The 16,127-nt window shown below is 32.2% G+C and overlaps 1 protein-coding gene and 1 long non-coding RNA gene across 2 annotated transcripts in view; one reads left to right on the forward strand and one right to left on the reverse strand.

Moving 5' to 3' along the window:
• The first annotated feature begins 4,589 nt into the window (after positions 1–4,589).
• LOC115884767 (cytochrome b5 domain-containing protein 1) overlaps positions 4,590–16,127 on the forward strand; it is a 28,309-nt gene continuing 16,771 nt past the window's right edge. Inside the window, exon 1 of the mRNA XM_030903444.1 lies at positions 4,590–4,979. Within this exon, the coding sequence (XP_030759304.1) occupies positions 4,633–4,979 (347 nt within the window). The 5' untranslated portion in view covers positions 4,590–4,632. The remainder of the gene's footprint in view (positions 4,980–16,127) is intronic.
• LOC115884772 lies at positions 13,239–15,488 on the reverse strand. Its single transcript, XR_004050615.1, has 2 exons — positions 14,941–15,488; positions 13,239–13,365 (listed from the first exon to the last, which is right to left on the reverse strand). It is a non-coding gene; the product is annotated as an uncharacterized LOC115884772 (long non-coding RNA).

The following is a 16,127-nucleotide window of genomic DNA, read 5'->3' on the forward strand; positions in this document are numbered from 1 at the left end:
GTATTTTATTGTGAGTTTAAATTAGTGGACCCACGGAATCCGTAACAATATTATGAAAAGATGGGACTCTTTGAGCCCCATCTACATTCCAAGTTTCAGCTCTCTAGCTCACAGAGAGCCCGAATTATTACGCTTCAAAAACCCATCTCAACTTTTTTTCTAAGCCGTAGGCTGTCCTTTTCACTTTTCCTCTCGTGTCCTCTCGTTTCCTCTTGTGTCGTGTCGTGTCATGTTTTGAATTTTTACTCCTAGTGTGCGTTAAGAAGTTTCACTTCAATAATACATTTTATGAGTATCCATTGCGTGAAAAATTTCTATGCGAATAATTTCATCTTTTTTCCTCACTCTATAGAAACATTTGTAGTCGATTAAAACGTTGAAATAATAACATGTGGAGAACTTAACGACTTTGTAGCCTTTAAATATAGAAATTATGTTAAATATTGAGAAACAGCAAAATATTCGATCCATCCGTCAAATATTCAAAAATTATCCCTGATTTTTGTATGAAAATTTTTATTGCGTTCGATACCTCAAACATATCATTAATAAAACTGCGCCAGGTATTCGCCAATAAAAAAATAAAGAAATAAGCTTATTCACAATCGTAGCCTGTAAAAATAGGTTTGCGAGTTAAAGAAACCGACTTTTTATAAACGCGAATATTAATAGCCATTCTCAATTTAACTTTTCGTCTGTGATATTCGAATCAAAATATGTAAAAAATTGCTCGGTCGCGACACATTCGGTCGAAATATGAGGTCGTTTTGCTAAAAGCTGACTTGGATAAAGCTTAGCGGAATTTATTCGGATACCTAAAATTACAAAAAAAGAAACGGAGGTAGTATATCAGATTTAAGATCTAAATTAAGAATAAAGATCTTTTTGGAGATATTATTTTTAAATCTTAAGTATTTTATCAAGATATACTCCTATTATACTCTTATTACGCTTTACTATGAATTTTAAACTAGGTAACCATCTTATATTCTACACAATGATATTACTCTTATCATTATGTAGAATATAAGATGGTTAGTTTAGTTTAGGTTAGGTTAGGTCTTTTATTAGTGAATCACCTCTGTCTTACTTTCAAACATTTAGTTTGGTGTGGTTTGGTTTACCTTGTGTAGACCAAGCAGTTCTGTTTCTAGAAATTGAGTCTGGAAGGGGTACTGCCAATATTACTTAAATAAAGCACTAGATTTCGGCGAAATTAAATTTTCGCCGAAAGGTATTGTGACTGTGGAAAAAAATAAACCTGGATTAGTATGCATTTTCTATTTTGATTGGTATTATTAATTTTTATTTTATACAACATTTTATCTTACTTATAAATTTCTCTTTGGGAGTAGTAATTGCTGTCATTGTCCCTCCTCATATACACCCATGAGATCAAGAAATATATAACAGATTTTCAGCTTCTAAATCGAGCCTTATACTTTCTACTCCCTGAACTAAAATATGGCGTTGATTTTGCTGAACAATTTTTCTCATGGGTTTGATGTCGTAGGTCCTAAGGGAAAATACCAATCTGTAAACCATATCAATCGTCCCCTAAAAAACGAAGTATACAGGGTGCTACAAATTCAAGGTACGAGCATTGGTATCTCGGTAACCGTAATAGATAAACTGACCTGGAACCGACATTTGGAAAATGTCACAAGGAGGGCGGTGACTACACTAGCGGTAGTCAGACGACTTCATAGAAAAATCTGGGGCCTCAGATCACAGATGGTGCACTGGCTGTACACTGGAGTGGTGAGGCCTTCAGTAACATATGCATCCTTGGTATGGTGGCCTAAGGTAATGCAACAAACAACAATGCTCAACCTTAGTAAGGTGCAAAGAGTTGCTTGTCTGAGCATAACAGGGGCAATAAAATCAACGCCCACTGCATCAATGGAGGCGCTTCTGGACCTTCCGCCTCTTCACATAGTGATCCAGGCGGAGGCAAGAATGGGACTCTATCGACAACAAAGTGTCTTGTCACTGGGAAATAGGACAGACACAGGACACTTAAAGATAGGAGATTCTATCGGAGGATCTACTCCAAATGAGATCGGACCAACTGACCCCTCTTTATCACTACCACAAACCATTCGAGGTGAACAAAATGGATCGAGGAATGTGGACAGATATAACATTCCTTCAGGATGGACTAACCTGGTATACAGACGGGTCAAAGACCGCTGAAGGAACAGGAGCTGGAGTATTTGGGGAAAAACCAAGGGCAAGCTTATCCTTTTTTTTGGGTAAACACTCAACCGTATTCCAGACAGAAATCTTCGCCATTCTACAATGTGCAAGAGAAAACAATAGAAGAGCTTATTCAGGTAAGCTCATCAATATACGCTCAGACAGTCAAGCGGCACTTGGGGCGCTTATGAACCCAAAGGTATCGTCGAGACTCGTCTGGGAATGCCTGGGTGAATTGGGAGCTCTGGCACGAAGGAACATAATTAAATTATTCTGGGTGCCGGGCCACAGCGCCATCCTAGGCAACGAAAAAGCCGATGAGCTAGCTAGGCAGGGATCATCGGCAACTTATCTTGGTCCAGAGCCAGTACTGGGAATACCCAAATGTGCACTAAAACTCTGGATCAGGGAAAAGCACAATGTCCATTGGAGAAACAGACAGGGGTACAGGCACAGCAAGGCTTTTATCCAAGGACTTAGCAATAAAACCCCAAAAGAACTGCTAATGCTTAGCAGGAGTAAAGTGCGGATTACAACAGGCCTCTTGACAGGACACATGGCTGTCAAGTGTTACCTGTATCAAGGAAGTCTTTACTGCAGACTCTGCGATAAGTCAGTCTTTGCGAGGCTCTGGATCGCAAGCGATACTTTTTATTTGGGAAAGCTAGGCTAGAACCGGAGGAACTATGCTCCCATCCTATCAAGGACCTGCATAAGCTAATGAGGGCACAGGGATAGGAGAATGGGTGCAGATATAGAAGGGGGACAAACACAATAGGCCTCACAGGTCGCAGTGTTTCCGGCAGAGCACGGCCCCTTGTTATGAAAAAAAAACGTAATAGATACGAACATGATTAAAATGGGATAAAGTTGCCCTTTGATATGTTCCCCAAGATGCCATCAAAAAAGTTTTAATAATTTCAAGAATTGCTGAGTTTTTTGGAAAAAACGGATTTTTTTGAAAAGCAATTTTATTTTTTCCTGTCGTTAGTTTTTAGAAAATCAAAAAAATAATTGCACATTCTCATAGCCACTTTATTAGGATTATCTGATAATATTTTTTGAATTTTTAAACTAGCTGATAATTTGTGAGATACAGAGGCCAACTTATTTTTTTTAAATACGGACCTGCATTTTATATTTCAGATTTTGAAAGAAGTCGGTCTCCTCAGTACTATGATATGCCACACTTTATACTTTTTTTTTGTTTTGGGTACCTTAACAACAAACTATTTAATTATTATTTTATTTTGAATAATTTCAAGTTCTACTCTGTTTTTTTTTAATTTAATCTGATTATATCTATTGCAACAATATTGATCAGCGCTAATTAACATTGAATAAGGAAAATCGAGTCAATTGGAAGATTCAAATAAATAACATTCAGGTCGGGAATTTAAAGATATTATTTTTCACTTTTTTATTGTGAATTTGAATTCTCATTGTGCAACCTAATAATATACATAATATTAACCGTAATTATTATAAATAAACAAACTTTTACAAATTAGTTTTTAATGCTCTACATGTTCGAAAGAGTGCATTTGCATAAATTTATTTCCCGTTCAATTTTATTTATAGCTCTTTGAACTTTCTTCTTATACTTTCGAATGCATTTTGTACTCTTTATTGTTAATGTTGATATGTATTGATTTCACTTTTACAAATGACATCAAGTAATGTACCCTGCCCCTTGGCGACAGGTCCAGGAACCTCGCTGGTCATTATATTGCTTTATCATTTCCAATCTATCTTCAAGGGAAATTATTTGATTGATATATTTATATTATTTTTTATTATATTATTGCATTTGATTTTTCGTATTCAATGTTTTACCTCACGTCGTTGTTAAGTTTGAAAGCTTATCAATAATGTAACGATGAATAGATTAAATATTTAAAAAAACAGAGCCGGACTTGAAATTAGTTTAAATAAATTGTGTTCAAATGGCCGAAGCAAAAAATAATATTAAGTGTGGCATATCATTGTACTGAGGAGACCGAGTTCTTTCAAAATCTAAAATAAAAAATGCAGGTCCGTGTTTAAAAAAAATAAGTTGGCCTCTGTATCTCACAAATTATCAGCTAGTTTAAAAATCCAAAAATACTATCAGATAGCCCTAATAAAGTGTCTATGAGAATGGGCAATTGTGTTTTTGATTTTCTAAAAGGTACCTAACGACAGGAAAAAACAAACTTGGCGATCCTTGAAATTTTTAAAACTTTTTTGATGGCATCTTAGTGGGCATCCCAAAGCGCAACTTTGCCCCAATTTAACCATCTTCGTATCTATTACGGTTAACGAGATACCAATGTTCGTATATCGAATTTGTAGTACCCTGTATATAGTTATTTTTTGAAATGACTGATAAGTAATTATTATTTGTCAAGAAGTAGCATATTATGTCATAATATTAGAATAATTTAATTTAATATGAAACCCGACCCGAAGATATGGCCGATATTTGCTCCATTCGAAGTGGTTATTCACAATACGCCAGAAGATTGCTGGGTTTCATTTTTGGGCAAAGTCTTTGACATAACGCAGCTAATAAGACAATATGTAGGTGAGAAATGTATCATGCCGCTTCTGGCGATGGCCGGCAAGGACATTGGTCATTGGTTTGACGAAAAAACGGGCGATATTCAGCACTATATTCACCCCGAAACGGGAGTTAAGGTGCCTTATTGTCCTCATGGACCATTACCGGATGTACCGGTAGAAGTACCGGCCACTGGGTGGAAACCGTTAGATGGACTTCCATGGTGGAAAGATGAACAGTAAGTTTTATATTAGAATATTGATATGTTTAGAGTAATTTCGGGTAATATGGAATACCATTTTTATTTTTCTATAGAAATTGAATAAGTAATGTTTTTTTTTTCAAATTTTTTCATCTCAAATTTTGGAAATAAATAGCCAGTAATATTGTTTAAAAGAGTCTCCTGTAAGAATTAGATATCTAGAAAGATTATGAAGTTATAAAAGAATGTAGAGAAATATGAACTTTTGTGTAGTCAAAAAAAGTGGCGGGTAATATGGAATAGGTATGGCGGGTAATATGGGATAGGATAAATAATTATACAAAATGAGCGGTAAACAAAAATATTTCCGTCTCGACATTTGTGCCAGCTTAGTCAGAGAACAACTTAGACAATAGGAGGTAATTAATTTTTACACTAGATAACTTTGGACTAACTAACTAACTAACTAACTAACTTTTTAAAACTATCGTTGGCAAATATGGTATCGGTGTAAGAAATGAACGGGGTGAACGCTTACTTGACTTTGCAATCGAAAACAATCTAACTATAATGAACACAACATTTCAACATCATATCCGAAGGCTCTACACATGGACTAGTCCAGGAGACAGAGTACGCAACCAGATAGATTATATTCTCTCTAACTCGAGATGGAGAACCTCATTCAGGACAGTACGGACTTACCCCGGAGCAATATGTGGCTTGGATCATAAGTTACTGGCAGCAAAGATTCGTATAAAGTTAAAAAATGTTGTAAGAAAACCAAGACCAAATCAGATGGAGATCCCCAACGTAACACATTTCCAACAAGAACTACTGAAAACATTGTGGAACATTAACGAGAACACCCAACCCCAACAGATTTGGATAGACTTTAAAAATTGTCTGAGTAATGCCACTTCTCGACAATTAAACAAAAGACAAAAAACAAACATTAGATTTCTGACAGCACATTGCTAAAAATTGAACAAAGTCGAACATTAGTGCAAAGTGGTATAAAAACACAAGATGAGAAAGATAAATATAGAAAAATAAATACAGAGATCAAACACAGTTGTACCATCGACAAGAACAACTACTATAAAAAAACATGCCAGGAAATAGAATCTCACGCTTTCATAAATCAACCAGGGGACCTATTTAAAAAGATACAGTACCTCACAAGAGAATTCAAGCCAAAAACATGGGCAATAGAAGACGAACGAGGACAACTTAAAACCGAAATTAACGAAATAGTGGAACGATGGCGAACATACTGCGGAACACTGTATAAAGAAAAAGATCCTCAGCCTAGCTGCTCTTTCCACAGTGATATAATTAATGAAGAATCAGACATACTGAAATCGGAAATTAAAGCAGCAATAAAAAACCTAAAACATCATAAAGCCCCGGGACCAGATCACATCACGGCCGAAATGCTCCAAGCGTCGGGAGATTTTGGTGTGGACATCTTGCACAAGTTATGTAATATGATATGGTATACTCACCAATGACCATGAGATTGGACTGATTGTTCCATAATAACCATCCACAAAAAAGGATCTCCAGCCAAATGCGACAACTTTCGTACTATTGCGCTAATTTCACATGCCAGTAAGATTCTTCTTCATATCATTAACGAAAGGTATATGATGAACCGTATATTGAACCACAAATCCCTCCACAGCAAGCAGGATTCACAGGAGGTCGAGGAACATGTGAACAAATTTTGAATGTCCAGATTATCGAAAAGGCCCGAGAATTTAACAATCCGCTCTATATTTCTTTCATAGACTATCGAAAAGCTTTTGACAAAGTCAAATGGTCAAAACTATGGATGGTTCTTAAAGAAATGGGCGTGCCTCTTCATTTGATTTCATTGATCCAGAATCTCTATGTAAATACCTCGGTAAATACCAAAAGTAGAATTACCATCAATGGCGTTACTTCGGAAAATTTCCAGCCTACCTGTGGTGTTAGGCAGGGGTGCATACTATCTCCTCAGTTATTCAGTATATATACTGAATATCTCATGAGAAAGGCATTGGAACATTGGCAAGGGGGGACAACAATTAATGGTCACAAAATTACCAACCTCAGATTTGCAGACGATACGGTCCTTCTAGCAGGAAACGAAGAAGAGTTACTGCAGCTTCTAAAATTGGTTGAAGACGAAAGCGAGAAACTTGGACTTGAAATTAATCCCTCTAAAACAAAAATTATGATTATCGACAGGTAAAACAACAACAAACCTGATGTAGTGAGCATTGGTCGTTTTGAGGTTGTAAGTCAATATATATATCTTGGGTCACTTATAAACAACACGGGATCGTTAGAAGGCGAAATAAGAAGAAGATGTGAAATGACAAGAGTGGCAGTGCGAAAACTCTCAAAGATATGGCGAGACAAAAACATATCTAAACACTTAAAAAAAAAGGCTTGTTCACTGCCTAATATTTCCTATATTAATGTATGGCTCCGAGTCCTGGACGATGAGACAGTCAGAAATGAAAAAAATTGACGCAGCTGAGATGTACTGTTGGCGATGAATGCTCAGAATTCCCTGGACTGCCCGGCGAACCAATGAATCCATAATCGAAAAACTGAACATCACTCAACGCCTCTCAACTTCTATACAGTCACGTATACTTAAATATTTCGGTTACGTTATGAGGAGGGATACTGACTGTATGGAAAAACTCATTATACAGGGCAAGGTTCCGGGAAGAAGACCAAGAGGCCGCTCGCCCTCCCGATGGATAGACCAAAGATCACCCACAAGCCACTGCACACGCTTGTACATGAAGCACAAGACAGGGAATTATGGAGACAAACCTCACACATCACCTGACCACTACATTCCTCTTGTAGGAATAAAGATAGAGAGAGAGAGAGAGAGAGAGAGAGAGAGAGAGAGAGAGAGAGAGAGAGAGAGCTTTGGACTAGCTTGGCTGATTTTGTCACGCTTGGTCAGTACCAACAGAGTGCCTATATAAATGCTCAAATTGTAGAAAATACTTTAGTTTTAATCATCTCCTGATGATGCTGAAATGGATTGCGAAACGTGCGTCCATTATTAAAAGTAATGTGTTTTGTTGTATTCTGGTAAATTAGTGTTTTATTTTGCTGTTGTAAAACCAAAGGTTCCAACCCCCAACTTTAAGCTTTGAAAATAATTCTATTAAAAATATCCTAACCTAACCAACTATTCACTCTTGAGTGATTATGGTCGGGCGATATGAAATAGTCATCTGTCGTGTAATATGAAATATCCCATATTACCCACAATACGTGTTTCAGAAACAACAGAATATATTATTAAACATTAACCCGAAGGTATTACCTAAAATACATAGTAAACAAATACAATATACTTTATTTAGCCTTACCTGACCAAAGAAACAACTCTTTCTATCAAAATTTTATAATGTGTATTGGATTGTATGTAATTATATAATACTTTATTTCTTCAATCAACGTTAATAGTTTTTACTGTACAAATCGCATTTTTTGGGAGCTCTAGCTATTTATTGGCTATTCTGTTCCATCTAATTCTTAAGCTTTTTTCTATTAGATTATTTTCACTAGTAATAGGTACCACTAGAGGTCAAACAATTTCCGGATTTAATTTGACCTCGAGTGGTATTCGGCAAGAAAATTCCACACCAAATTGTGTTCGAAAATCAAATAATTAAAATGTATTTTTCGATTTTTGGTCGATTTTTCAGATTCAGTTTGTCTCACCAATGGATTCTTAGCCTATAAACTGTTGATTTCAACTGATTGTAGTAGCTCAAAAGTGCCGTTTTAGGACCTAAAATATTATATTCTTTCATTTTAAAGTTACTTGGGCTTACTACAAGTGGTAGAAAATCATAATTTAAAAGTTTTTTCGGAACGCTGCATGAACAGATTTACAGCGCGTCACAGTTTTGGCAGCAATTTAGACCTTTAAATTGTTGACTTCTACTCGTTGTAGTTGCACGAAAAGCCATCTCAAGACACACAACACAATATATTCTTTAATGTTACATAAGTTTTGAGCAACTACAAGTGGTAGAAAATTGCTTTTTTGCATTTTTATTAACTTCATAAACGCTTTATTGGTATTGGAATTCATATCCAGCGCGCAGCGTCAGCAAGCGTCAATCATAAATGGCTGTGATCATCGCATTTTGATAGTTCAAAACATCAGAAAAACTCGCGTTTTGTTGTAATAAAAAATATTGTGCAGCTTGAAAAACCAACAAAATTCTTTGTTTTAAAAATGAATCGGTTTGAAAATCATACTACATGCAAATATGCGTGAGATTGTCTGATGTAATGATCAATCATCGTCCGATGACTTATTTACCTGCATTAATAGAGGATTGTGGCTCCTATAGCTCCATATATATATATATATATATATATATATATATATATATATATATATATATATATATATATATATATATATATATATATATATATATATATATATATATATATATATATATATATATATATATATATATATATATATATATATATATATATATATATATATATATATATATATATATATATATATATATATATATATATATATATGCTATATATATATATATATATATATATATATATAATAATAATAATAATAATAATAAATAGTCTTTATTGTAATCCATAAATATTACAAAAGGCAGAAGTTGAAGCATTGCTTCCTATCTTAACCTATACATTTACAAAAAAAACATATAATATACAATGCATATTCAATCCTATAAATTCATAGAGAAAGAAACCCTGCTACTTTTTCCAAAAAAAAGAGCTACAATAAATTCAATTACAAAAAAAAAAGAAAACAGTCTATCTTAAAGTTTACTATTAAACCGCTTACATCCTTCTTACATCCAACAAGCACCAACCAAAAAAAAAAATAATAAAAAATATAGATATGTAATATAATGTACTTATCAAGAAACGTGGCTTATTATCAGTCTTTTAGCTTCCAATCTGAACTTTTCAGGCGGGGCACTTTTTAAATTGATAGGGACATCATTGTAGAGAGCTGCTGTTATAGCTAAATGGCCTTCCAAAAAGGGTCGTTTTATGCTTAGGCGGTGTTAACAAGAATTTATGCCGGAGATCTAGATTGTGCGCCTCAAATCTAAATTTTATTTTTTGGTACAAGCCTTGTTTATATATTAATAGTTAGTCAATGTGCCTGTATAAGTCGATGCTGCCAACTGGTGGCAGAAATTAAAACGTAAAAAGGGGGCGGAGACTATTGAATTTGGCAAAGAAGTAGGGACTAGGAATTCTTCGAATTTAATTCTCGGTAAAGAATAAAATATCTTATCTGCTTTGAACCGAATTTTTACCTCTAAGCGTTATTTACATTTTTTATTTTTGGATATGGATTTATATTTATTTTGATTTTCATGGCCCCTTGTTAAATACTAAATTATTATATTAGGTATATATGTATATATTTTATTTCTAGATGGATAATTAAAAAAAATATATGAAACTATACCTACCTACCTCTGTAACTTTGTAAAAAGTATGACGGATTTAACATAATGTTTTTTTTTAAATGTAACATCCTATTTTATTTTAGATCCTGCGTAAAATTATTACTTTTTTATGTATAATCCTTGTATAATGGTGTAACCTAAAACTAGTTTTCTAATATTTCAATTTGTTGATGAAGAAAAAATATTAGATACTATGTAGATATTTAAGGCAGATGCTACAGGGTGTTCAACATATATTAATGGTTAATTCTACGTATTTAAAATTAAAAAAATATCTGCAGACTCTTTCAATGACACAGCCTATACTGAGTGTTTTTTTTTAAAGTGGTTCACCTCTATAACTTTTTATTTTTCAGATTCCGAAAAAAAACTAAATTGGGAATGTTAGTAGGTATATGACATAAATCGAGATTGATTCGTATTCAGTTAGTTTCGGTCACTTCCTGTTTCACCGGAAATGTATACATTTGATTTTTAAATGGTACCCTCGGTATTTTTTATACCGTAAGATCGAATAAAAACGGCGTCAGCGATGGCTATGAAATGAACATCGATGACATTTCTCATATAAATTTACATATAAAATGACAGCGCTTTTCATTTCATAGCCATTGCTGACGCCGTTTTTATTCGATCATACGGTACTTTATTTGATAGAAAATGACATTCTGAATAGAATGACAACTTTTGACATCAACAATCATATGTCAACTTTTGACATTTTCAATTAAATCAAAAATAGCATTTTAAAATTCAATCTAGTGTCATGGCTGTGTTAAAACCATTATTTTTTAATTAAGGATTAATCAAGGAGCTTTGGAAAAATTGATTTGGTCGTCTAATATTTTTGTGTCTTTTCCTGGTCAGTTGAAATATGCCCATTTCGTATTTTAATCATAACTCAATTTTTTAATGAAACGAGAGTGGCTCATTAGCATATTTGGAAAAGCATTTTTTGATACCTAATAAATTTTGGTACCTAATTTTGGTAAATAATTTGGTACCACACACTCCGTATGTCGAGTCAAACTGTCGTTATCTTTACGACCGGTTACATGTTGTTTATTATCATGGCACTCTACTAGATTGAACTTTAAAATACTATTTTTTAAGTAAAGGCGGGTTCTCACTTGTCAGTTTCGCTGACGCAGTCTGACTGATTCATTATCAATGAAAAATAAAAAACAACGATTGTATTCACACGTTTCATGTTTTGCTACATTCAGTATTCAGTTGGTCCAAACATTCTAATGTGGTGATTTCGTATGGACATGAAAATGGTTAAAACAAAATTGAAACCAGGTGTTCGCGAAGTTTGTTTACAATTAGCAAATGAATTACAGAATATTCTGGTGAATCAGAAAGAAAAAAAAACGTCGTAGGTGGTCAGGTCCTGGATATTGCGAAGAAATAAACGGGGTGCTAGTGAAACTATATTAAAAGAATTAATTAACTTAACTTGTAAACTGCACAAATCACGAAAATGTAGTTCTCACGCTTCAGTTTCTATTCATTATTCGATAATGATCAGTCAAAATGAAAAAAAGTAGAACTGGTTTTCACTTTAACTGAAAGTACGAATGTACTGATCATTTAACATGAAAATGTGTTCTGACGTTCATTGTTTGTTCAGTATCACTGAATCAGTCAGACTGCGTCGGCGAAACTGACAAGTGAGAACCCGCCTTATAAGAGTCAAAAGTTGACATTGAATTATTCTATTGAGAATGCCATATTCTGCAAAATAAAGTAAAAAAATACCGACGGTACCATTTAAAAACCAAAAGTTGTAGTCATTTCCGGTGAAACAAGAAATGACCGAAACTAATTGAATACATCAATCAAGCTACTTTTGAAAAACACCCGATATATTATAATTCTTTCTGATAGATTTTACAAAATCCTTCAACTTCTATTAAGAATGTCATATAACTAAATAAATCACTTTACTTAATGTTTAATAATAAATAATTTTTGTTTTGTCATATGGCAACTTGTTATAATGTAAATGAATTAAAAGAAGGATAAAATTCAGAACAGATTGCAAGCTACTGTTGAGTATAGGTGTACTTAATATACTTTCTTAACAAATGTTGAAAGGTTTTGTAAAATCACTAGAAAAAATAATAATATATATATCGGATCAGCCAAAAAAATGTTTGAACACAGTGTAGCATCTAACTGCAAGTATTTTTACATATAAATATATTTTTTCATCTCTGTAAAACACTCCTACCAAATTTGTGTAGTCCAACTTCGGAAACAACTGACAGTTAAGTAACATAGGAATAAAATTTTACTTTTTTTTTTAAATTGTAAATACTTACTAACGTTATTTATAAAAAAAGTTATAGAATTTACAGGCAGAATCGAAAATAAAATAAAAATGGAGTTTTGCATTAAAAACATGTATCCGCCACATTTTTTGAAGCAACCAGTATACTCAAAAATAACATTTGAACTGTGTCTCTAAAGATTCTCTATACCCTTTTTTTTATTTTTTTGGAATTCCCAAAACAAACGAGATAATTAACTTTATTTCTTTCGTGATATCTCATTTTATAATATTTCGGAAGAATTAATCAGGTATCTTATTTTTATAATTATTAGAAATAAATCGGAATTAAAGGATAAGGGATATGTAAATATATACCATACGATAAAAAAAAAACGGCCTCAGAGGTGGTTTGGAAATGAATATCGATGTCATTTGTACGTAAACAAATAGACGCCGTTTTTTTTCGCTCATACCGTATAAGAAAAAAAAATTTAATAAAGCAAACGCATTTATTAATACATGTATATAGATTTACATGGTATGAAGAAATTCGCATTATGATCTCTGAAGGTCCCACCAATGCTTGGTTAAAGTGGCGAGTACGACCACTTAGCAGTCACACCTATAATAATTTAATAAAATATGAATATAATAAACAAACTTATTTCTTTTAGATTTTTTAAAAGCGAGTTATATGTGTTAAGTGGTTTTTGATTATTTTAGACTAATTTTTTTAGACATATGATTATTTTAGACCAAATTGTCTGCCCACTCAAACGTCTTTCAAAATTATAATGTAGGAAATTCTTAATATGTTTTAATTGGGAATACTTTTAGAAAGTTTCATTTTCACCAAACAAAACTACGTGTGTATAATAAATTGCAGTATAATCAACTATAATGCACGATATATACTGGGGGCGTCAAAACTAGATGTTGGGTTTTTCTCAATTATTTCGAACAGAAGTCCAATTTTTTCTCCAAAAATTTTGTCCAACTTTGTTTTGAAAAATAATTTTTAAATCCATAATCGATGTTTATACAGCAATGTCCTCTTTTAGAATAGATAATTATTTTCAGCTGCATCGATAAAATAAATCATATTTACTGATGCCAAGTAAAAAAATAATTAGGAAATTATTTTAGACATCTAATTCTTAATTTTTGTCGCTGATAAATAGATACATCACTTTTGACGACAAACCTACTAATAAAAATTGCGTAAAACAAATCATGTTTATTCGCAAAGAGACAATTGAAAACAATTTAATAACTATTAATTTGGGATATAGATCTTAATAAAACAAAAGTTGCATAAAAGCTTTGTTGATTTATGATATAAAATACAGTGTTTCATTTGAAATAGCAAAGAAAAATATAATATCTAGTTTTGACTCATCCTGTATATAATAAACAATTTAGTCTATTTTAATATTATTATATGAATTATATAATTATTAATTATTAACTTAAATTAGTTCCAGTAAAAAACGTCGATATTACCTATTTTTAACTTAACTTAGAAAGAGAGGGCTTTAAATATATATTTTATTATATAAACAATAAAATTCAATCCAAAAAGGGTCAAAATATATTCTTTGGTCAAAATGAACTCTATACGACTACGACATTATGGTATTTTTTGGAATGACAATTTAATAACAAATCCACCAAGCAAAAATACAAAATATAGCCTTTCTTTTCACAAACTCATAACCTTTGCTCATAACTAATAACTTTAAAAGTAAATATATATTTGAATCATCCTGTATATCTATAAAAATACCTCCCTGTCAAATTTACGCTACTTTTGCAAGCATATTTTACAAAAAATATGATTTGAGTGAAAATATAAAATAGGAAATCTGATATGAAGCTTTATCTAAACACAGGGTTGACTGTAGATAAAAAATATTTTACGTTATCAAGTTATTAAGAAAAATTCTCGGAAAAATTATAAAATACACAATATATCTGACAATTCCAAAAAAGCAAAGTGAGAAATGAAACAATTTATAGCATAAAATCAGTATTTTTTTAAACTTTTAAGCAAACTGGGCATTATCGTTTAATCTATCTATCAATCTATCAAATGTTTATTATTAAACTTATCTCAGACTCTATAACATTTTTCCCAAGAGTGATTTAAAACAAATTTATATGAATTTAGAAATAAATATGAACAGTATTTACTTACCTGTAAAACAGATGCTTTTTGCTTAATTAAATATGTTGGAAAATATTATCCAGTAGGTACAAATACACAACACTTAAACACAACAAAATAAACTAATAAAATAATAGTTTCTAATCCAAATTTCACAAATACTGTTTATGTTTCTTCGCGAGGGACGAAAAAACTGAATTTTTTAATTACTCAGATATGCATTAAGGTATATTTCAATTCAAAAGCTTATAAATATTTATTTTTATAAGACATAACCTAAACGAAACGAAATTACAAGTCGAGAAAGATCAACAAAACTGCCGAATTTAGAAGCGAATATAACTTTTTTTCCTTTTTTCTTGTCACAGTTGAAACAAACAAGGATAAAGCTATTTTCGTAAAACATGGGTGAAACGTGCTAATAAGTGGCCCAATAGATGTGACCTCGCGCCCTTCCATTTTTGAACGATGGGCGGGTTTAACGGATTCCCCTCAAAGAAAATCGTAGGGGAATACAAAAATTCAGAACGGGCAAGGCGCCACCTAGAAGACGGGCTTGTACTAAGCCCTCATTGTACATCTATTAATACATAATCAAGGGTACAAGTATTCAGGTTGTTTTTTAAAGATGATTTTATTATAAAGGACTATACTATGTAATCGTCTTCTCTCACTCATATCTGGCCACTTAATTTCTTTCAGTTTTGCGCTAATGCCTGTATATATATATATATATATATATATATATATACACCCTAATACATATATATATATATATATATATATATATATATATATATATATATATATATATATATATATATATATATATATATATATATATATATATATATATATATATATATATATATATATATATATATATATATATATATATATATATATATATATATATATATATATATATATATATATATCTAATATTTAAACACTATTTTATTCATCTAATATATTCTAATATATATATATATATATATATATATATATATATATATATATATATATATATATATATATATATATATATATATATAGATTTATTAAACCGCTTATACGAGCCCAAAAACTACGTTGCTTCATTGGGCTCAGACCCGATTCGACATTTCAGGCCCGGGGTCGGGTCTGAGTACGATTCAGTGGTTATCGTCTAGAACGGTTTCCCCACTTCCCCTGACCAAATTTCAGCTGGGCCTGAA

The sequence above is a fragment of the Sitophilus oryzae genome, unplaced genomic scaffold (genome assembly GCF_002938485.1).
Source record: "Sitophilus oryzae breed Bouriz unplaced genomic scaffold, Soryzae_2.0 scaffold_111_pilon_pilon, whole genome shotgun sequence".
Classification (NCBI taxonomy): Eukaryota; Metazoa; Arthropoda; class Insecta; order Coleoptera; family Curculionidae; genus Sitophilus; species Sitophilus oryzae.